This window comes from Ochlerotatus camptorhynchus, unplaced genomic scaffold (assembly GCF_037179485.1).
Source record: "Ochlerotatus camptorhynchus isolate MF236.1 unplaced genomic scaffold, CSIRO-AGI_Acam_v1.1 ptg000032l, whole genome shotgun sequence".
Taxonomy (NCBI): Eukaryota; Metazoa; Arthropoda; class Insecta; order Diptera; family Culicidae; genus Ochlerotatus; species Ochlerotatus camptorhynchus.
In genome coordinates, this window is record NW_027040523.1 from 412,610 (window position 1) to 435,264 (window position 22,655).

The 22,655-nt window shown below is 39.7% G+C and overlaps 1 protein-coding gene across 1 annotated transcript; it reads right to left on the minus strand.

Moving 5' to 3' along the window:
- Positions 1-8,194: 8,194 nt before the first annotated feature.
- Positions 8,195-21,587, minus strand: RhoGAP5A (Rho GTPase activating protein at 5A). Its single transcript, XM_065230735.1, has 4 exons — positions 21,384-21,587; positions 19,744-20,433; positions 9,661-10,050; positions 8,195-9,598 (listed from the first exon to the last, which is right to left on the minus strand). The coding sequence occupies exons 1-4, from the start codon at positions 21,430-21,432 to the stop codon at positions 9,333-9,335; spliced, it is 1,395 nt and encodes a 464-aa protein (XP_065086807.1). The 5' UTR covers positions 21,433-21,587; the 3' UTR covers positions 8,195-9,332.
- Positions 21,588-22,655: the final 1,068 nt, after the last annotated feature.

Genomic DNA, 22,655 nt, shown 5'->3' on the forward strand with positions numbered 1-22,655 from the left:
ATGCCACAAATTTCTGGTCCGGGAGAAACAATCAAACCATGCAGCGCCAAATCTACTGATGCTTGCAATTTTGCAAACATGATTAATCATGTTTTCTTTCTCGATTCTAAAACTTCTCGGAAAGCGAGAAAACACACGTATAGCCGTCCGGGAGGCAGAGTGCCACCGCTAATCCGGTAAATGCAGCCGAAAACTATGAAAGCGAATGCACGCACAAAACAGAGAACGAACTTAACACACAACCGTATCCAAAGGCGTTCGAAACTCGACTCACGTGACGGTACATTTAACAACTATGCACAAATTAAAAATCTAATATGTTTTGTAACAAACGGTTACAGTCTTGAAGTTTTATAAACTCAACATACTCTTGTACTCTGATTTAGTATAAAGCTAGGTCCAGTCAGTAATATCAACACAGAATTTATTTTATAGCAGCCATGTTTTGACAGAAGTGAGTTTTAGGCTGTGAACCATTTGCCGAGTTAAATTTAACTCGTGGTTAAAAGTGACATTTCGAAAGTTATTTCTTATGTTCGAAAATCCCTGTGCTACCGATCGATCGGTTTTCGAGCAGAACTCAGCCACGGTTGTCAAAATTTAACTTCTTGTCTGTCAGAAATAACCATGCTCGGATAGCAGGGTTAATCAATAACTTTCCATCTGTCAAATTTTAACCAAAAGTTAAAAAAATTCGCCAAATGGTTCAGAGCCTTAAAAGAGCTCCTCTTGCAGTGTTGAAAGTTTCATCACGATTCGTGCTGATTTAAAAAAGTTATGTCAGGTGAAAGACGAGAGAAGAGAATAAGGAAAAAATGAGGATTGTGTCCGAAGCACTACCGCATTGTTGACGTAGAACTAATATATTAATAACAAAATAAATGGTTTAGAAACTTAACTACAAAATTAACAATTCATTGGTTATCGGTTATTTAATGAATCCTAAAATTAAGATTCATTTTTTGAATTTAGAAAATAAGTTCCTTTATAGAGATTGCTGACGTTTATCGTACGCACACTACGTGACGTATACGTATACGTAAAATGTTTTCATAGCGCAAAATTTTCCCGATGAAAACAAATCACTGACACTATCACGCTTTAGCAATCTCTATTATTCATAATTAGGTTCCAGACATGTTCACCCAACTTTCGGAAACATACTAATGTTAGTCATGGCACAAATCTTTATGTAGCAGACACGTGGCTTTCAACTGCAACCTATTTAAGTTAACTTAAATTCATTCTATCTGTTGCTTGTGCTCAACTAAAAATCTATAAAAGCAAACGTTGTAATTGAATTAATGGAATGTTATTATAGCATATAAAACTCACAATAGAATGGATCAAACCCCATATAAGGACTGTATCCCAAGTTTTCCATGTTAAAGGCTGTGAAGAAAACACATGAATGTTCAATTGTTTTGGCCTAATTTAACGTTCAGAACACGTCATTTTTGCTGTAAAAAAGGAAAAATTTAGAAATTTCGATTTTCGTCGAAAGTGACCCAATTCAACTATTTCGCAACTACAACCTATTAAATGACGATTTCTGATTCTGAGTGGCAATTGTAAAAAGCAGTTTCAGTGCAGTGTAGCTCGGTATTTTATGTTGCTGGATTTCAGAAAAAAAAACATGCCGAGACGTAAGTATAGCGTGCTTTTAGAAATTTCTCCATTAAAATGAATAAAAGTGACTCACTCTCTGAGTAAGATTCGTTTTCAGTTTACCTAGCTAGTCAGCGACGCCAATCTCGGCGATTCAATCTAAGTGTGTACGGCGTTTAAATTTGGTAAGCTTTAAACTGATTTAACGGAAACTGGTATATAATGAGTTTTGGCAATATTGCATGAAACCGACGAATAATCCATTTAAGCCAATTTTCCAAAGACCTTCTATCAACAGAAGTTGAAGTGTGAACAAATCAGTGTATCAAAACGTGGGAGAACATTTTTGTTAACCAAGTGATACTTGTGGATGCGCTTCACAAAGGTTTTCTATGGACACTCACACCATCAAAGCATGCTGCCCATATAAACTGCAGGCAAAGCGTGCCTTCTACCGCTAGGTGCGCTAGTGTTCACAAAAATAATATGGAGCCACTTTTGGATCCGAAGTTCCACTTCTGTTCTGTGCAACTGGTACTCTTTAAAAGGTCTTGTCCATCTGAACATCTTTGCTGAAATCCTTCAATTTGGCGGCAATTTCGATATTGGAACGAGTCATTCAAGTCGACCTTCGATAGTTTCTAACGGTATGTCGAGTGTCCTCCGTCACATCCGCAGACGGACTGACACAAACCATACTGGTACGCGCAATCGGCTCGTCTCTCTGTTCTTTCGATAGTCATAACGAGCAAGCACGTGACTGGTTGATTGCGGCTAAAAACTTTGATTATTTTTTAATAGTTAACCATTGATAAACAATTATCTTATTTATACCAAACAAATCTTACATTCAATCTGAATAAAATGGTGTAATAAAAGTTGAATTTCATTCAGAAATTACCATGATTTTTTTCTCCCCCAGTATAGTTGAAAAAGCCGCCATGAATGTTGTGGGACAAAAAAATTCCTAAAAAATACGCTATTTTTCAGAGTTGGTTGGAAATGCTAACATGAAGCTTTAGTGTGATGATTTATTAGCTAGAGAATGATCTTTAGAAGAGGGTAGGTGGATAGTTCCGTTAGAGTACGGCAGTATGAAAATTGAATAGAAGTTGAAAATGAGCGAAGGGCCATTAAAGCGACAGTTTACAAGATAGACGCACATTTTTGCCTAGCCCGTACGATGTACGCGGGGACTTGAAGTATGTCTCCAAGTCCACAGGCAAAAATGTGCGTCTATCTTGTAAACTGTCGCTTTAATGGCCCTTCGCTCATTTTCAACTTCTATTCAATTTTCATACTGCCGTACTCTAACGGAACTATCCACCTACCCTCTTCTAAAGATCATTCTCTAGCTAATAAATCATCACACTAAAGCTTCATGTTAGCATTTCCAACCAACTCTGAAAATCGTTAACTTCGCGTATGAAGTAACATAAAAAACACTTTGAACGCTATTTTTTTCAGTAGCTTTATCATTAGCTTCAAATTAGGTCTCTGAAGCAGAGAAAAGAGTGATGGTAGCATTTTATGATAACGCCACATGCAGTTGTTTTTTCCTTATCAGAAATACAATGGATACAATAAGACTTTCAATATTGAGCATGAGCATGATTGACTGCCCACGGTTGCTAATCTGTTATTGCCACATCAGCTGTAATTACACACAGAACCAATAGACGATGCTTGGGACTAGCAATCATCCTCAACGCGTAAAAACTGGTGATCTCAAACTAGGCAATACCAGCGCCGGCCGTGCCCAATCGCAGGTCAAGAAAGGAATGGGTAGGAATGTGTTGACGTGACACTCGCTTTGATGGAAGCCGAGAAATCCTCTGCACTTTCACGAGGAATCACTGGGATGTTGGGTAAGAGGGTAGGGTTTGCATCAGGGTTTGTTTTGGTATAAGCTGAAATGTCCACACGATTGGGAGGGGTTACTGTATAAATAAAAAAAGGAATGATCTCATCCAAATAACCAACTAGAGCTGCACCAACAGCAACCGGCCTCCTCGTAGACTTTCTTCGACCCATCGCAGGTAACTCCTTCCTCCTTACGTGATAATTATAATTAACCACTTCATTCGAGCAGTTAAACTGACGTTTACTACCACTCGAACTTTGAAATAAAACATTATTTTGAGATTTTTTCTTCTAGAACCACGAGAAAAGTAGCCAACATTTGTGCGTTTCATAAAAAAATAGAAATTAGTTGATCCAGTTTTGCGAAATCGCTGGTAGAAAGTCACGCCAAAATTGCTTGACAAAGTTTTTTTTTTTGTATATCTTTATTAAGGAGACTTTCAGCCGTTGGCTGGCTCGTCTCCGGCTTGACAAAGTGGTCAATTGTAGACTGTACTAGCTTTATTTCCATACAACTTTCAAACACAGACGTCAAAATTCCGGATCCATCTGGTCGAGTAGGGAACATTCTTCTTCTTTCCAGATTCGAATCAATTCTTAAAGTCATTGCATTGTACTCGCAAATTTTCTTAACACTCACCTGCTATCGGAATCCAACTTCCCTTCGGACCCGTGTCGCGTTTTGTCAATCCGGTCGGTCGGAACATTCTTTTTCCTCCTCCAAGGGCACATCTCCGATTGCCAGCACAAACGGACAGGCCACATGGAATTCATTTTCCGCTTCCGTCCGACCAGTCCAGCTTTTACAAACGTCACTCCAGTCGAATTCAATGGTTCCTTATATGCATCGTGGTGGTTGTGGCAAAGTCAGCGAAACACCTCCTCAAACCGCATCCACTTCCGAGGAATCATCTAGTTTCGTTGCACCGTGCCAGGGCTGTCTTGCATCAACGTAGAGAGTGCAAAGTCAGTGATGAAAAATATTGTATTACTATCTTCGTCGCACTCACGAACCAATCCATAACTTTTGCATGCGGGTTCAGTCATGTGCTTTGGTGAAATTTTTTATTGTGTTTGCTATGGTCATTCATGTCGGTTTGTCGGTGGTGTGGTGTGGTTACTAGTCTGCTCACATGCACGTTCGACGGTATTTGCTTTTTTTTTGTCCATGTATGATACAAAAAAAGAGAAGTGAAGGTAAAAGATGCAATAGGATTTGTTCAAAGGGATTCCTACTGTCGGCTTCTCTTCGTCAATGACGAAGGATGTATGGAAATGATGGTTTTTGTACCGTAACAATTTATTTTTGGTTTTCGTCAAACGTCACTGACCAAACTGACCTTTACCAACGCTGCACCGTGCACTACCCGGAAGAAGCCAAAGATCGCGAAACCATGTTTACCGGTTCGAATCAGCAATTCACACACAAGAAAAATACAAATGAAAATCCATCCGCACCATCGCCAATTTCACTTTCGCTCCAGAAGACGGTACTTTTAATATCCACTCAAAAAATTTATCACATATCTAATGGATGAAAACCATGTGAATTTCACATAGCTTTCATGTGATCACATAGCTAAAAATCCCACCACAAAATCACATGAATATTATGAGGCCGATGAAAACCATATGAAAATTCAGATGAATTCCATTAATTTTGTTTATGGATGAAAATCATTTGTGTTTCCAATGGAAGCTACATGAAAACTATTTTCGGTGTCGATCAAAATGTTGGTTCATTTGTCAGCGAAGTAGGGGAGGAAAGGGTATAACAATCATACGGGTTGTAAAAATAACATTTTTCGCCTTTCGTATTATTTGAACGGGACCCAAGAGGGAAATAATATTGTAGTCTTACTGAAAATCGGTCAATACCGTTGATTTATCCCAGGAATATAACTCTTTCTGTAAAAATATATGGCCTTGAGAAGGACCGATTGTTCCGATCTCCACTACGTTGTTCGATGCAAAAATGAGCTTCAGTACGACATCGTTCTTAAGTTAAAGCTCATCCACAACTGCTCGATATCGGTCGCAGCGCCTGCGAGAATGTTCAGCACGACGGCTAAGAGCAAGGGTGTAGAGCTTTGGAATCAGAATGACATTATTGAAAACTCCATCCAAATGATAAACCTATTCGTAAGTGTCACGAAAAATGGAACCTGTCTGCGTGTCTTGACCCTCGGGATGTTGCATTCAAGGTGTCTTTCAGGTGATCTCTTTGAAATTGGTGTTCAAAAATTTCTGTAGGATAATACCAATACTGCTAATGAAACGATACTTACCAATCACGTCTGCCTTCCTCGTGGAAGTTATAAACCACGCATCATCTCCAAACTTTTCTAGCACAATCTTGGAACGCAGAATGTTTTTCGGAAAACCACAAGCTACGCAAACTAGATGGTAGGGCTTTTCAATGTTTGTTTCTATCAAAGTTGAAAAACTACTACGCAGAGATCTGCTCTACATATGTGCTTCCCAATTCATAGCTTCCGATTGTGGACTTCAATTTCAATATTAATTTTAGAAAAATCCCTTTTATAACCCTACATGCGTGATAAATTTGTCACCAATTTATTATCTTTCATTGTGTCCTTTAATTTATTTTTTTTTATTTTTGAGGCGAAACCGAGGGGTGCGACACATCTAAATCTCGATTTTAAATGGTCGAAAAATCTCACACTAGCGAATCAATCTACGAAAAATCTTTTTTCATCTCTTGCATCTAAACCCATCTACTCGCATCGCTCTCCACCTTTTTGCAGGAAATCTTCAAAATCATAATCAATCGTGTTTCTATCTATTAAGCGCGAGTACATCTCACAACAGCTAAGCAAAAAAAATCCTGGATCTTCGATAGAGTCGCCCCCCTCGGGCGAAACTGGTATTTTTTTTGGTTTTGGAACGCATTAAAATCTACCTGTTGATACAGTAAAAAGTTGATCCAAATGTCTTTTTTTTTCCAAAATATCATATTACCACAGACAATCAGACATAACAGTCATAAGTTGTTCATCGAGCAATCATTTAACGGTCAAAGTATCTCAGTTGGTAGTACCATAGAGGTAACTCTAAGACCAGAAGGTCCCGAAAAAACGAGTTCAACTTTTTGGCTCAGCTCTTCGTACTATCTTCGGTCCCAAGCTAATCGATTCACCCCTCGAAACATAGGAAAATCCACTAACCCCTCATTTATCTGTCAAACTTTCATAGCGAATCAAAACAAACATTGTGTAGTACTAGAATTTCGACTAGAATGGGGTACGTTAATCGTTTGCTTGGGACCAATATCTAGTCAAGCAGTGAGCCAATTTAAAATCGTTAGTTTCGTATTGATTGTTGGTAGTACTGTCACCTGTGGCGCGCATAGTAAATTCCCTTGCATTTGACGTTTACACACTACCGCCATCTGTTCAGCGTACTTATAAAAAAGGAACATTGCTAGACAAACTAAACTGATCTAGAAAAAACGAACTAAACCTTCGGCGAAGCAGCTGGCCAGTCAGGTCAAAGTCAAATAGTGCGGAGACCCTATTGAAGAGTATGTAAACCACCGATTGCGCTGAACATGCTATAATTATTTCACTATATGGGCAGGCGCAGCATTGAATTATTTCGTAGGGCTCTGGGTTGAATATTGATGTCAATTTACTCAAGGAGAACAGGGCGATCGGTGCGTTCTTGCAAAATATCTACAATTAGCAATGCCTTTGCTGTATCTCTTCGGACAGACAGGGGCTCCAGATGGATCAGTTGCAAACGACTTTCGTAGCTAGGCAATCGGAAGGGATCCGTCCACGGCAGTTTACGTATCGCATATCTCAGGAACCGTCGCTGAACAGACTCAACTCTTTCGACACCGTTGTTGTAGTGAGGAGTCCAGGCAACCGAGCAGTATTTTAATATGGAGCGAGACAAGGAACAGTACAACGATTTAAGGCAGTAGACATCCGTGAAGTATTTGGCCAACCCTAGAATTCTGGAAACTTTGTTACAGAATTTGGACGGATTAACCTCCATATGATTCAGAATACTCCAATCACCAAAAGCATTCAACTGACGTTGAAGGAAGCAACAGTCTTCAATTGAGTGAATTCAAAGGAAGAGTTTAAGGTCATCTGCGTAATGTCGTTTTCGTTTTTGCGGTGTAGCACCGGTGTAGTGTGATGTGAATAGGCGCGAGTCTTTGACAGCTCAACATCATTTGTTTGTAAACAAAGGTGCATCCTATACCTACACCCAAAATTATTTCGGTGTACGGCAGTGTAGCACCGGTGTAGCTACACCGCAAAATCGAAAACGACATAAGTTAATCGTGGTCCCTCAATTACTAGATTCATATCGTTGAAGTAAATCAGGAAAATCAGCGGTCCCAGGTGACTACCCTGGGGTATGCCGGACGTGGCAGCGAACATACGGGACTGGGGATCACCAATGACAACAGTAAGATAGCGATCGGTGAGGTACGACTGAAACCAGAGCAAAACTAAGTGACTGAAATCATTTGTGGACTAAGTGCCCGGATTTCGATTCAAAGCGGGTTTTCCATACAAAAAAGATAATGGAAAATTCGTTTGGATTGAAATTGGGAATACGGAATGTTATCCATACAGAAAGTCATAGAGATGAAGGATATAATGTTTAGAATAATAATTCTGTATTTTATTTTCATATTTTTATATAACATGATAAATGTAGATTTCGCTATTGTAAAGTGTGATATTTCTATTCCTGGCAGTGCTTTTCCATTTGAACCAAAAGATATCCGTCTAGCAGGGGTAAATTATTGGTGGCCAACCCCCTTTTATCCACGGTTGTATCTTTGATGGTTAGTCAAATTTTAAGCTGCATTTGGTGAATTTCCCAATCAATTCGACCATACATTCGTAATGCATAAAAATCGATCTGATACTGATGAGCCGTATGATACCCTATGTGCCGGAAATGTTATCTTAATTTTACAGTACGGAATATGGAAAATTAAATGTCTTTACAAATATATCATCAGCACGAAGTCGTGCACAGAAGGAGAGTTTTATGAATTCTAGATAAACATTTCAAAAGGGCCTACCTGCATTGATCGATTCTCTTTATCGACTTTCTCTTTTGTCAATAACTCAGGTGCAAAAAGTGTCCCTGTGGTATTTAACGTTTTGGACGCTAGATAAGAACCTCCTTTATCAAACTATGTGGTAGAATTAGCGCGAAATCTGTTTGCATAGCACTGGTTATTAAAAGAGAAAGTCAATCAAAGCACATAGGACCATTTGAAATGTTTTTTAACGAGAATTTTAGTTTGTTTTTATGGCTGTTATTTGTCTTCTAATCAGTAGCGTATTGTATGTTTTTACATGAGGAAATCTTCCTTTTTTTCCCTTTAAAACATCTACATGATTTTTTTTTGTGACCGACCTCTCTTCTTCTTCTGTGCATGACCTTGCATTAAAACCTAGATCACGTTATCATTTATGTTATAAACCGAATGGAAGTTATAAGATGCTTTATACTGATGAGAACAGGGCTTGATATATGGGCTTCTTCTCGATCCATTTGCAGCCTGCTGCTCTATCCATTTCAATCAATAAATAACTATTAGATTGAAGCTGAAAGACTTTGGTTCCACTATCAAAAATGTTTTACGGAATTATGAAATCATTACATGTTATAATGATATGTTGTACTTGTAACTTACAAGTAGAGGTTGTACAGTGTGTGTTTGACACATGATAAGTGAGCGTTCAGTCAGAGTGCACTTACGCGATTACCTTAATCAATCCCTACGTATCTTAAATAACTTCCATTCGACTTATAACAGCATGATTATTGAGATTACAATTTTTATAATTCTAAACGAGATTTCACAGAAAAACAGTGTGGCAGTGCGCTATAAGCGCGGTGAGCATATTGATCTCTTGAGATAAGTCCGTTAAATGTTGCGGCGTTGCAATCAACGTAGGTGCGAATACTGTAGCAATATTTGATTCATTCATTTTATTTATGGCGTGGTGAGACGCAATTCGATTGAGGTGTTCCAAAATGTATTTCAAGCAGTTAAAATGAGCCAATGGTAGAAGTTTGATGGCGTCTCGTAGTGAACGCACTTGCTCTCCGATTGACTTGTTCACTGAAAATAAATAGTAGTCATTAACATGTTCTAAAAAAATTGAATATGGCATAGGTTTTTACCCATAGATTGCATAAAAGCAGGATACGAATGGAATGTGATCAAAGGAACCGGAAGCAGCCGTAGATAAAGCTTTAGTACACCGGAAATAACGTTTATATTACTATAAGCCAACACTGACATATCTGCCTTTTCGCCATCTTTATCGAGGGCCATTTTCAGAGCGTCAATTTCATCGGCAAATCCAGAAATTCGATAAATGCCTTCCTGGAGCATACCGTGTCGTTCGACTTCCTCAACGCACTTTTTTACAATGAAGGGAATTTTGCACTTATGTGCTGTAACGAGCGTTGTTAAATCTACACCGAAGATTCCTCGAAGCCGCTTCAAGTCTGGAACACATTTGGCAGGCACGAGTTCAGAACACTTGATGTGTGCCACAAATCCACAATCTGGAAGGAAAGAATATATTAGACATGGATGCATTACAAAAAAATATCACACTTTAATGTCATTCAACAATATCAATTAGGTTGCAAATGCTCATTTCGAAAAAAAGACATGTTTTTTGGAATAGTATTGAAATCATAGATGTTAAGTTCACATGCTTTACTTGTAAGTTAGTGAGTTACAAAAAGAGGATGTCAAGAACAAATTTTCATTATGCACCGATCCGAGAAAAATAAAGTTTTGTTTTAATGACCGAAAAGTTAATTCTATTTCAAATTAAACGCATATAATCTCATAGTGATAGCAATCTTTAACATATTAAGCATGGTTTTAATCATACAAAGTAGCTTTCAAGCTCAAAAATATTGGTTTTTGAGTCAAAAGTTATTATAAGTCGGCCCCTAATGTTACTTAAGCCAACTCGGATATTCGGGAGAATTATCAATCACGTCCAGCCCATTCATCATTTCAGTGTCAACATTTCAAAGGGGCGTAATTGCTTTTGTAAGCAATGGCTTCAGACGTCGATTTCTCGCCAATAAACGCTCACCCCTCCAAGTTAACAATGCTGGATAGTAGAGGAAACATTCTTCTACTTGTTGATGTCTATAATTTTTATGAGTGAGTTTTTATTCGCGAGAAATCGATGGCTAAAGCCATTGTTTACAAATGCAATTACGCTCCTTTGAAATGTTGGCACTAATTTTAAGACCACCAAAATCATCTTACAACTAACAGTTCGATTCATTCACTTTAATATTGAGAAAGCGAAATGACGAACGTACACTTTTCACAGGTTTCTCTGTGCTGTTACTTAAGACAAACGACATCTCCAAAGAAATCGGGTGACTTAAATAACATCGAAAAATATTTTGATCGGAAGGTGATAATGTCAAAAAGCAATTTGAATGGTAAATAAATTTAAAAATGGGATGTGATCCCATATTCGGTCAGTATATAGTGTAATAACAGGAGCTTCGATTGGCACTGATAGTTCGAATTTGTTTACCTTTGTTACTTTCGACGCAACGAAAATTTGCTCTTGATGTAAAGTACTTGTTCGGCACATACAATCTGTCAATATTGCTTTCTAAGGATGTGGTCAGATTATTTTTTTCATTATCGGTAGCTTCTCAAACTTGTATCGGTAGTTATCGGTAGGTCGTCTTAAACGCTGTCCAGACTGGAGAGTTATAACATGTTATAACGGTTGTCAAATAATTGCAACACAGAAACCACCATCAAGATAGCGCTATAACATGTTATAACTCTGTAGTCTGAACGTACTATTAAACGCTGTCCAGACTGGAGAGTTATAACATGTTATAACGGTTGTCAAATAATTGCAACACAGAAACCACCATCAAGATAGCGCTATAACATGTTATAACTCTGTAGTCTGAACGTACTATTAAACGCTGTCCAGACTGGAGAGTTATAACATGTTATAACGGTTGTCAAATAATTGCAACACAGAAACCACCATCAAGATAGCGCTATAACATGTTATAACTCTGTAGTCTGAACGTACTATTATAGTACGTTCAGACTACAGAGTTATAACATGTTATAGAGCTATCTTGATGGTGGTTTCTGTGTTGCAATTATTTGACAACCGTTATAACATGTTATAACGGTTGTCAACTAATTGCAACACAGAAACCACCATCAAGATAGCGCTATAACATGTTATAGCTCTGTAGTCTGAACGTACTATCACAGACAAACAGACATAACACTCGCAAGTTGTTCATCGAACAAGTATTTAACGGTCAATTTAAAAGTATCATAGTTGGTAGTATCGCCACCTGTGGCGCGCATAGTCAATTCCCTTGCGTTTGACGTTTACACACTACCGCCATCTGTTCAGCGTACTACCCACCACAGTGTTCTCAACAGATGGCGGTAATGTTTTTGCGACAATGTTTTACAGTGAGAAATATTCAATGTGTTATGTCTGTTTGTCTGTGGTACTATTAAGAAGGCTTTCCGGATACTTTAAAGTATTGTGAGCGGGGGGACTCTGCTCCAGAACAATACACTGTCGTTCAGTTCTTCTGATTTAAACGTATCGAAATCAATATTTCTAATTCTAATGAAAATATTAAAAACATTTTTCAAGATTACTAAAAATCTGTGATTCTCGGTAGGAAAAGTGAAAAATCGGTAGTTTTTAACCTTTCGTCTGTGAATCGTGAAGGCATCCTCAAAAACCGGTAGGACTACCGATAAATCGGTAGGTCAGGCCACCCTGCGCTGTGTTCGATTTGGAGAATTTTCACTTGCTTATACCAACAATCAATACGAAACTAACGATTTTAAATTGGCTCACTACTTGATTAGCCTATTGGACCCAAGCAAACGATTAACGTACCCTATTCTAGTCAAAATTCTAGTACAATGTTTTTTTTTCTTTCTTTTATTTAACGTCCGTCTCTGTTCCGCAATCTAGTGCCAATCACCGACGGACATCGATTGCCATCCATTGACGGCAATCGAATGTGCAGGAAGGCAGCTTCCACACCTGCGTAGGATATCACACCCATTCAACACACATGGGCCGGGACCAACGGCTTTACTTCCCTTCCGAAGGAAGACGTGACCAGAGATTTTTATGCCTCTGAAAAATCCCACCGACCTCGGCTGGGATTGAACCCAGACCCATCGAGGTGTTAGAAAGCAGTCACGCTTACCACTACACCACCGGCGCCGGCTCTGCACAATGTTTGTTTTGATTCGCTATGTCATTTTGTCATTTTTTTATGCATTTCAGTTTAGAGTAGAGTGAAGAACCAAAACATTCTAGTACATTTGGTGAAAATGCTAGTTCAATCTAATAGTAGTGTTGCCATGTGGTACAATCCAGTAGTAGTGGTGTTGCCATGTGGTACACTGAAAAATTGCAATAGCAGGTGCGTCACCAAAGTTTTCGAGCCGCTCCGTCTGTCACTTCGTTTGTGGTTATAACATACACGAAACGAAAATCAATTATTTTATCCATGTGTTTCACTTATACATTTTTGCCAAAACATAAGCCTTATACATTCCATAAGACAAACCATATAGTAATAAGAGTGCATACAAGTAACCAACCATCCCTCGCCTTACCTTTCTTTATTACATACTTTGATCTTGAACGCCATGCATTTTTGGCGCACCTTTGTATTCAAATACAGATAAATAAATCTCATTCGCTATTAGTACTCTGAACGATAAACTTGTGTTTTCTTTGTTCTCTCTGGCAATCGGTAGTTCCTCGTTCCGCGTATTATAACCTATTGCGCCGCTCTTTAGGTTATGGGCCCAGATCATGGAAGATAAAAATAAGATTGTCGCGTTCGATGGTGAGGGATTCCATAACTGGAAGTTCCGCCTCGAGACCGTGCTGGACATGCACGATTTGTTGGACTGTCTGCAGCGGGAAGTGAACGATATCGAAGAGCTCCGCGATGTGGAAAGTGAATCGGCAGCAGCGCGTGTGGAACGGAATAAACAAATTGTACAGAGAAGAAAACAAGAGAAAAAGTGTAAATCGATTATTGTGCAAGCGATCGCGGATAGCCAGCTCGAGCTAATTAAGGAGTGCCAAACCCCGAAGCAGATTTGGGAAACATTGAAAAACGTTTTCGAGCGAAGAGGTGTTGCCGGTCAGCTGTACGTCAGGAAGCAGCTCCTCACATTGTGTTATGTGGAGGGGGCTGGAAAGACGATGGCGGAACACCTGGTGAATTTCGGTAAGTTGATTCGTGAACTCAAGGGAAGTGGTGCAAATGTCGAGGAGTCGGATGCGGTGTGTCATTTATTATTGACACTACCCCCGTCGTTCGATCCGGTTGTGACGGCGATCGAAACCCTTCCGGGCGGAGTCACGATGGACTTTGTCAAGAAAAGGCTTCTGGATGTGGACATGAAAAAGCGTAATCTCGAATCGCGTGATGAAACGAGTGGCGGCCATGATGGCGTTGCTATGGCTACGAGCCGATTTGCGAAGAAGAAGATCAAGTGCTTTTTGTGTGGAAAGCTTGGCCACAAGAAAGCCGACTGCCGAATGGTGAAATCGGGTTATCAGAGTAGTACGAAGCCGAAAAACGAAGTGAGCAAACAAAAGGCTCATGTTGGTGTTAGTGAAGAGCAGCCGGAGATTGCATTTTTCACGGCGGAAAGTCGTGAATTTGTAAAAGTAGGGTGGTTCATCGACTCTGGTGCCACCGACCACATGCTAAAGGACGCTGACTGTTTTTCGTCATTGCGGCATCTGGATTCACCAGTGGAAATAGTGGTTGCGAACGGGCAGAAGCTTCGTGCTGAATACTGTGGTGACGTCACGCTTTATACGGTCGTCGGTGGTGTAACGAAAAAGTGTACGGCGAAAAAAGTGCTTTTCTTACCGGGTCTCAGCTGCAATCTTTTTTCGGTAAAACGAGTTGCGAAGGCTGGACTGAAAGTTTGTTTTGACGGCGAGAAAGCAGAAATCGTGAAGGATGGTGTTGTTACCGCCGTTGGCTGGCTAAAAGGGAAGTTATACGAACTGGACATCTATTGCAAACCTAGTGAGATGGGAGCTGCTATGGTATCAGGAAAGGTATCACGTAGTGCGTTGTTATGGCATCAGCGTTACGGTCATGTGGGTTGCGATAGTCTCTGCGAACTGGTGAAAAACGAGATGGTAAACGGTCTGCAATTGAAGAAATTAGACGATGATGTGGTGATTTGTGAGCCGTGCTTGTCGGGTAAGATCGTTCAGTTGCCGTTCACTCCGAGTGAGGACAGGCGGTCGTCGCGGGTACTGGAATTAATCCATAGTGACGTATGTGGTCCAATGAAGCCGGTGACATGGGACGGAAAAAGATTCGTGGTTTCGTTTATTGACGATTATTCGCATTTCACGGTTGTGTTTTTGCTGGAGACGAAAGACCAAGTGTTCGAACGTTTCCGGGAATACGAGGCCTTAGTAACTGCTCGGTTCGGCTCTAGAATTGCGAGGCTCCGTAGCGACAACGGGGGTGAATATGCGAACGAAGAAATGCGCGAGTTTTGCCGGAAGAAAGGAATTGCCATGGAGTTCACGCCGCAACAAAACGGCGTATCAGAGCGGATGAACCGCACGTTGATGGAGCGTGCCCGTGCTTTACTGGCGGAGAGCGGATTCGAGAAGGAAATATGGGGTGAGGCTGTGTACACGGCCACGTACCTCACGAATCGGTGCCCCACATCGGCGGTGGATGAGAAGAAAACTCCCTATGAGTTGTGGAATGGAAGAAAGCCGGACGTGAAGAAACTCAGAGTGTTCGGTAGTGGCGCGTACCTTCACATTCCGAAGGAGTTAAGATCGACATTGGACGCAAAGTGCAAAAAGTTGTATCATGTCGGATACACGGTAAATGGATACCGTCTTTGGGACTGTGAAAAACGAAAAATTGTTAGTGGAAGAGACGTTGTGTTCGATGAAAACTTGTTGTTCGGAAAACAATCCCAAGTGGAAGTGAGTGTTCCAAAGACGGTAGACCTAGGTGTTGACGAACTGAATGAACAATCAGTGGTTCCGGAAGAAGAAGAAAAAGTAAACAGTGATAACAGCAGTTGCCATGAATCGGATTCTCACGACGATGCGCAGGTTGATGAGCAGCACATCTCAGCTAGGCGAAGCGGGCGTGCACGACGAGAACCGGCGTGGTTCGATTGCTACGAAATGACGTGCGGTTTGGCTATGTGTGCTGAAAATTTTGTGGAAGATCTGCCGACCACGGTGGAAGGTCTGAAGCAGCGTAGTGACTGGCCGAAATGGAAGTCTGCCGTCGCTGAGGAAATGGAGTCGTTGGTAAGGAACAACACCTGGACGTTGACGTCACTGCCAAAAGGTAGGAACTTGATTGATTGTAAATGGGTTTTTAAAATAAAAAGGAGTGGGTCTGGAGAGATCGACCGCTACAAGGCCCGTTTGGTAGCAAGGGGATTCTCGCAACGGAAAGGGCTTGATTATGAGGATACCTACTCTCCTGTTGCTAAGCTCACTACATTGCGGACACTCTTGGCTATCGTGAACCACAGCGGAATGCATCTTCACCAGCTCGATGTGAAGACGGCGTTTTTAAATGGAACAATCCAGGAGGACATCTACATGCGCCTGCCCGATGAGTTTGGTGCTGGTTCGCTTGTGGCCAAGTTGCAAAAATCATTATATGGCTTTAAGCAAGCATCAAGAGCATGGAATGCTCGATTCCATGATTTCGTTACTGGCTTGGGATTTAAGCGCAGTGGAGTAGATAACTGCTTGTACGTTGCTACGATACAGAACGAGATCGTCATTCTTGTAATTTACGTGGATGATATGCTTATTGCATGCCATTCTCTAGATGTTCTGGTCAAAATAAAAAGGACATTTTGCAACGAGTTCGAAATGACGGATCTAAAGGAAGTCAGCACGTTTTTGGGATTAACGATTGAACGCAACAAGAAGGACGGTGTACTGAAAATCGGTCAAAGGTTGTACCTGAAAAATCTTTTGAGCCGTTTCGGTATGAGCGAGTGTAAACCTGTCAAAACACCGTTGGCTACTGGTTTGAAGCTGGAGAAATGTACCGATACGACGAAGTTCACTCAACACCCTTATAGAGAACTTGTAGGTTGCTTGATGTGCGTTACAGTCACTTCGAGACCCGATTTATGTCTGGCGGTGAATTATTTCAGCGGTTTCCAGAGCTGCGCTACCGATGAACACTACTGTCATCTCAAACGTGTTCTACGGTATATTCAGGGAACTCTAGATATGATTTTTTTTTTTTTTTTTTTATATATATCTTTATTAAGGAGACTTTTAGCCGTTGGCTGGCTTGTCTCCGATGTCTAGATATGAAGCTGATATATCGTAAATGCAAGGATGCAAAGCTACTAGAGGGATTCGCCGATGCTGATTGGGCGGGAGATATAGTCGACCGTAAGTCTTTGTCAGGATACGTATTCAAGATACGAGGGGCTACCGTATCGTGGTCCACAAGGAAGCCGAATACGCTGCTCTCACCATGGCGGTTACCGAAGCGATTTGGCTACGAGATTTGCTGCGAGATCTGGAAGAACGTGTTGCTGATCCAACGATAATATACGAAGATAACCAGGCGTGCATTCGTGTCGCGGAAAGTGATAGGCTGACCAGGCGATTGAAACACGTAGATGTGCGTTTTCATTTTGTGAAGAACGAAATAGATGCTGGAACTGTTCGTCTATTGTATGTGCCATCGGAGGATCAAGTAGCCTAGGATCCAGTTTGAAAAACTTAGATATTTGCTCGGGTTATTGGATTAACGGGGGGTAATAAGAGTGCATACAAGTAACCAACCATCCCTCCGCCTTACCTTTCTTTATTACATACTTTGATCTTAAACGCCATGCATTTTTGGCGCACCTTTGTATTGGCAAATCAAAGTTGGCACTCGTGGAGAATAGATGAACTATGAAAGTGATGATGGTTTCAAAATTTTACACGGTGAGGTATACGAGTTCAATCTTTAAATGCCTTTATTTTGCAAATGGAGCATTTTATTTAAATCTGGTTAATGCTACGTTAGTAGAAAACTTAAGGACTACTCAATAGATATATAATATAGAAAAAAATATTTTCTTTTCAGATTTTTAGGTGTATGCATAGATTTCAGCTTTTCTACAACTGTAGCAACAACCAGATTTAAATACAATTCTCCATTTTCAAAATAAAAGCATTTTAAGATTGCACTCGTATAGCTCTCCGTGGAAAATTTTTAAAACCATCATTACTTTCATAGTTCGTCTATTCTCCACGAGTGCCAACTTTGATTTGCCAATTCAAATACAGATAAATAAATCTCATTCGTTCCGCGTATTATAACCTATTGCGCCGCTCTTTATATAGGTCCTATAAGAATGCATAAAAGGTATGTGTGACCGCTTATACATTTCATTTGACGCATGATCTTCATTAACTTTTTGCCGAGCTTTTTGCAAGGCGTCTGCTTATTAGTTGACTTATACATTTTATGAATAATCAGCAATAGAAATTTGCCAAAAGGTATAAGGACATTTCTATCCGTACTAACTGCTTATAAGCGATTGTTTCAGCCTCTGGCGATGAATAGGGGAACCCACAAAAGAGTAATGAGGGTGGAAATTTTTACCTTGAAGCATAGGAAGAGGAAAATATTGTCACCTTTCCAGATTAATTTATTCACCGCAGGTGCTTGAAATCATCATCCACGTGGAATATTTTGTTTTCTGTATCAGGTTTGCAGTGATTCGGCTGGTGCTTCCATATATTTTTGATGAGAAAAATTAAGATTTATAAAACTGTCCCAGCGGTTTGATCTTCCGGATTTTTAATATGTGGTTATTTCAGCTGTAAATCGGTTCAGATCTGTAGATAACCGAAAAATAAGACCACTCCCGATGGAAATTTGCAAGTTTTGCAATAAAATGTAGATTATTTTGAGTTTGGAAAATCATCATTATGATGTAAACAAATGGATTGTATGACATTTCCTCTCAAAATCGGCTAGCGCACTCTACATTGATGGTGCATAAAAAGAGCCTATTGGCACAAACGAAGTGACAGACGGAGCGGCTCGAAAACTTTGGTTACGCACCGCTATTGCAATTTTTCAGTGTACCACATGGCAACACCACTACAACTGGATTGTACCACATGGCAACACTACTAATGGATTGTACCACATGGCAACACTAAAATGTACTAGAATGTTTTGGTTCTATCTCTTTCACTTTACTCTAAACTGAAATGCATAAAAAAATGACAAAATGATACACTCTTTGCACACTGTCAAAGATCATATTGCACACAAAATCAACTATGTTCAAATCAAAGCAAAAATACTAGCCCATCTGGTGGTTGATGGCACAAGCTTCTAAGAAAATTCTATTACAGCGAACCACATTATTTTAATTGATTTCTTCGCCAGTTAGTCGTCTGTCACTTCGTTTCAGTAAGGTAGTATCACAAACGAAGTGACAGACGGAGCGGCTCGAAAACTTTGGTGACTAACCTGCTATTGCAATTTTTCAGTGTACCACATGGCAACACCACTACTACTGGATTGTACCACATGGCAACACTACTATTAGATTGAACTAGCATTTTCACCAAATGTACTAGAATGTTTTGGTTCTATCTCATTCACTCTACTCAAAACTGAAATGCATAAAAAAATTAAAAAGTGATACGCACTCTTTGCACACTGTCAAAGAATCATTGTACACAAAATCAACTTTGTTCAAATCAAAACAAAAAAACTAACCCATCTGGTGGATGATGGCACAAGCTTCCAAGAAAATTCTATTACAGTGAACCACATTATTTTAATGGATTTCTTCGCCAGTTAGTCGTCTGTAACTTCGTTTGTGGTAGTATGGTCCCGAGACCATGAAAATCGATTATAATCATAATCTCCGATTAAAGTTACGATTTAAAAACAAATAAAAATTAGGAAAATTGCTGATTTTTCGTACTACATTAACACGGAAGGGACCACCCTAATGGCAAAATAAAAAAAATGCTGGTTTAATATTTTTCGATAATGAACAAAATTTAACACCCATCGACATTGTTTACCCCCTATCGATAATAAGTTAAGGTATTATGTATTATCATTTATCCGATGTAAGTAATTTGAATAAATATGGTTAATCATAAAATCATTTTTACCAGAACTCACCTTCACACTTAACACCCTGTGATGTAAATCCCCATAGGAAGTTTGCACAAAACTCGCACCAATTGAGTCCTTTGAATGTGTGGGTTTTGAACAGATGATTTTTTTCGTAAATTTCCGGCAAAACGTCATCATTTGGCTCATCGACGACTATATTTTCTGCTAAATTATCCGCTTCTATTCCCAAACCATTAGCCACCGTCGTTTCGTCATTCAGCATTGATAGTTTGGAAGACTTTCTTAGTTCGTTCGACAGTGCCCTGAGCTTTCGACGGTTCAGTGTCATATACGGACTTTGTTCGTAGCAATTTTTCGTTTGACACATCATTTGCTGTATAATTGGTCCAGCGTGTAAACGCATATAAAAATCTACCAAACCATCCGCCACCAGGTCATGAACAGTGTCAAACTTTTTAAAATTCTCGCTAAGATAATGCCCTTTTTCCGATGCATAGTAGATTTTGAAGTGCTTGGTCCTGTTGCCAAAACGAAGGCTCAAAGTCCAGTAATCTTCAGCTCCAGGGCTTCGTCGAATCAGATACGATCCATCTGGTTTATCAAACAAAAGGTTTTCGCAGTCTTTATGATTCATGGTCCCATGATACTCGGAGTTGTAGAAGGCCGGGCGGTTTTCGCTTGAATTTTCACAACTTACTGCCTTGGGTGTTGGTGCTTCTAGTTGAATTTTATACACTGTTAGGAAAAAAATACGGAATCTTGAATTAGTCCCTCAAAAGTGTGTGTATAGGACCCAATAATCTAGGTTATTTGTATTTTGTAAAACATCTTTATTTTTTATTATATTTTTCATTCTACTACATATTTTATATACATTATATATTACATGATTATATATAAATTCATAATGTAAATTATAATAAATACTGGGAGGGGAGGGAGCATCAGGGCATCATTGAAGTTGTAACTGGACAATGGAGTGGAGTGCCAACCGGAGTCTAGGAGGGAATGTGTACTGTAATTTTAGATAGTTACATTTCACTCCAACAGTTGCAATGAATTTGACGCGCTCTTCTTTAACAAACGATCCCGTGGAAAGCTTAACATGTATTGCGAATTTCGTTATTCATTTTGTTGGATCATATTGTTGGAAGGAGATTCTCTTATTCCCGCGGGTTTCGCGTAAGTGCCTCTGCTTACGGGCCCGTCCAACCCTTTTTGGCCCTTCATACAGCAGTATGTTGAATTCAGAATGATGACGGAATTTGATCTTGCTGTTGAGTGGAGCCGCATGCAGGGCAAGACCCAAGCTAGGATGGTGGCTACTTACATACATACATACATTACATATAATACAAATCGAGTAAATTTTCACTAGCTTAAAACGAAGTGATAGACAACTTTATAAAACAGCTATTAATAACAACTGTATAAGGTGATCACATTTTTTTCCACAGCTATTAAGTACCAACTGGAACTGTACGCTGTTATTTGAGCACGTCCAGTTGCAAATTGAGTTTCCTAAGCCTATACCTTTTTTATATATATTTTTGAAAGTAAAATGATACACTTTGCCCAGAGAATTAACGAAAAATTCCTCACCTAGACCGACAATCAAGCCTGTCGCCTCCGGCTAATTGAGGCCCCAGTAAAATGTACATAAGACAACGAATGATATTACTTACATTCTGGTTTCCACACCTTTTGACTTGGTGATGGAGGTTCCTTAGCCATCTTATTCGAAGCTTTCACAAGGCCCTTGCTTGCTATCTCACTTAATAGTAGTGCATGTTAGTTTTTATGAAGAATATTTAAATTCAATTATAAATCCTGAAATTAGAAAACTAATGCTAATAACTAATTATTCACAGCTTTGTTTCCAATCAATGTTTCGAACAACACAAAACAAACCAACATGTATCACCCGTATCACCATCGGCGCTGATGTCACTGTCAATGCAAATGAAAATAATGCAGTCTACACGCTTAATTTAAAGTAACATAGAAAAGAATTACAGTCGTATACCTCGCTATAATGTAATATATTTATATAATGCCTTGTTCAGACTACGGAGTTGTAACATGTTACAAGGGTGTTATAATAATTATTGATAAGAAAACTGTCATCATTCATGAAGTAATGAAATTGGGTTGTTAGCGGAATGCTAAATAAAACAGCAAAAGGGTTTATCTTCCATTTAATTCCACTTAATTAATTTTTGTATCCATGACAGATACGTATTTCGACTACAATGTGCAGTCTTCATCAGTGGGAATGACACTGATGAAGACTGCACATTGTAGTCGAAATACGTATCTGTCATGGATACAAAAATTAATTAAGTGGAATTAAATGGAAGATAAACCCTTTTGCTGTTTTATTGTCATCATTCAGTTTTGTCACATGTTATAACACCGTAGTGTGAACAGGTTAGGTTGGGTTTTCTTTATTAAGGAGGTTTTCAGCCTGGGGCTGGTTCGCCTCCGGGTAGTGTGAACATATGTACGAGCATATGTAGCATAATCCTATGTTGTGATTGGCGAGTAATTTTTTTTTTCCTTTGGTTTGTTTTCCGTCGATCTTGTTTTCCGTGCTGAGCACCAATACTACCGACGCCAGGAAGGCAGCTCCCACACCTGGACCCTACCTATCGACCCATCAACTCATGAACCGGGGACCAACGGCTTTACTTCCCTTCCGAAGGATCGTGATCAGAGATGTTATGTTAAGGCAGATTATTTTAAGGCGTGATCAGAGATGTTATGCCTCAGAACATCCCGGCGGCGCCGACTGGGATTGAACCCAGGCCTGCTGGGATGAGAGGTAATCACGCTTACCACTACACCACCGGCGCCGCTAATTGGCGAGTAATGTTATAATAATTTTACAGAAAAACACATCGCGGTACCCGCATAAACGCGAACCATCACATGACCTTACCGATAATGGTTATAAA

Bases quoted from the DNA above. Each gene is read 5' to 3' on its own strand.
- RhoGAP5A (XM_065230735.1), bottom strand. From the start codon at position 21,432: ATGGCTAAGGAACCTCCATCACCAAGTCAAAAGGTGTGGAAACCAGAA. The intron at 10,051-19,743 runs GTGAGTTCTGGT...CTTTCCTTCCAG, and splicing joins ACAGGGTGTTAAGTGTGAAG to ATTGTGGATTTGTGGCACAC. The intron at 9,599-9,660 runs GTAAAAACCTAT...ATTTATTTTCAG, and splicing joins TGCTTTTATGCAATCTATGG to TGAACAAGTCAATCGGAGAG.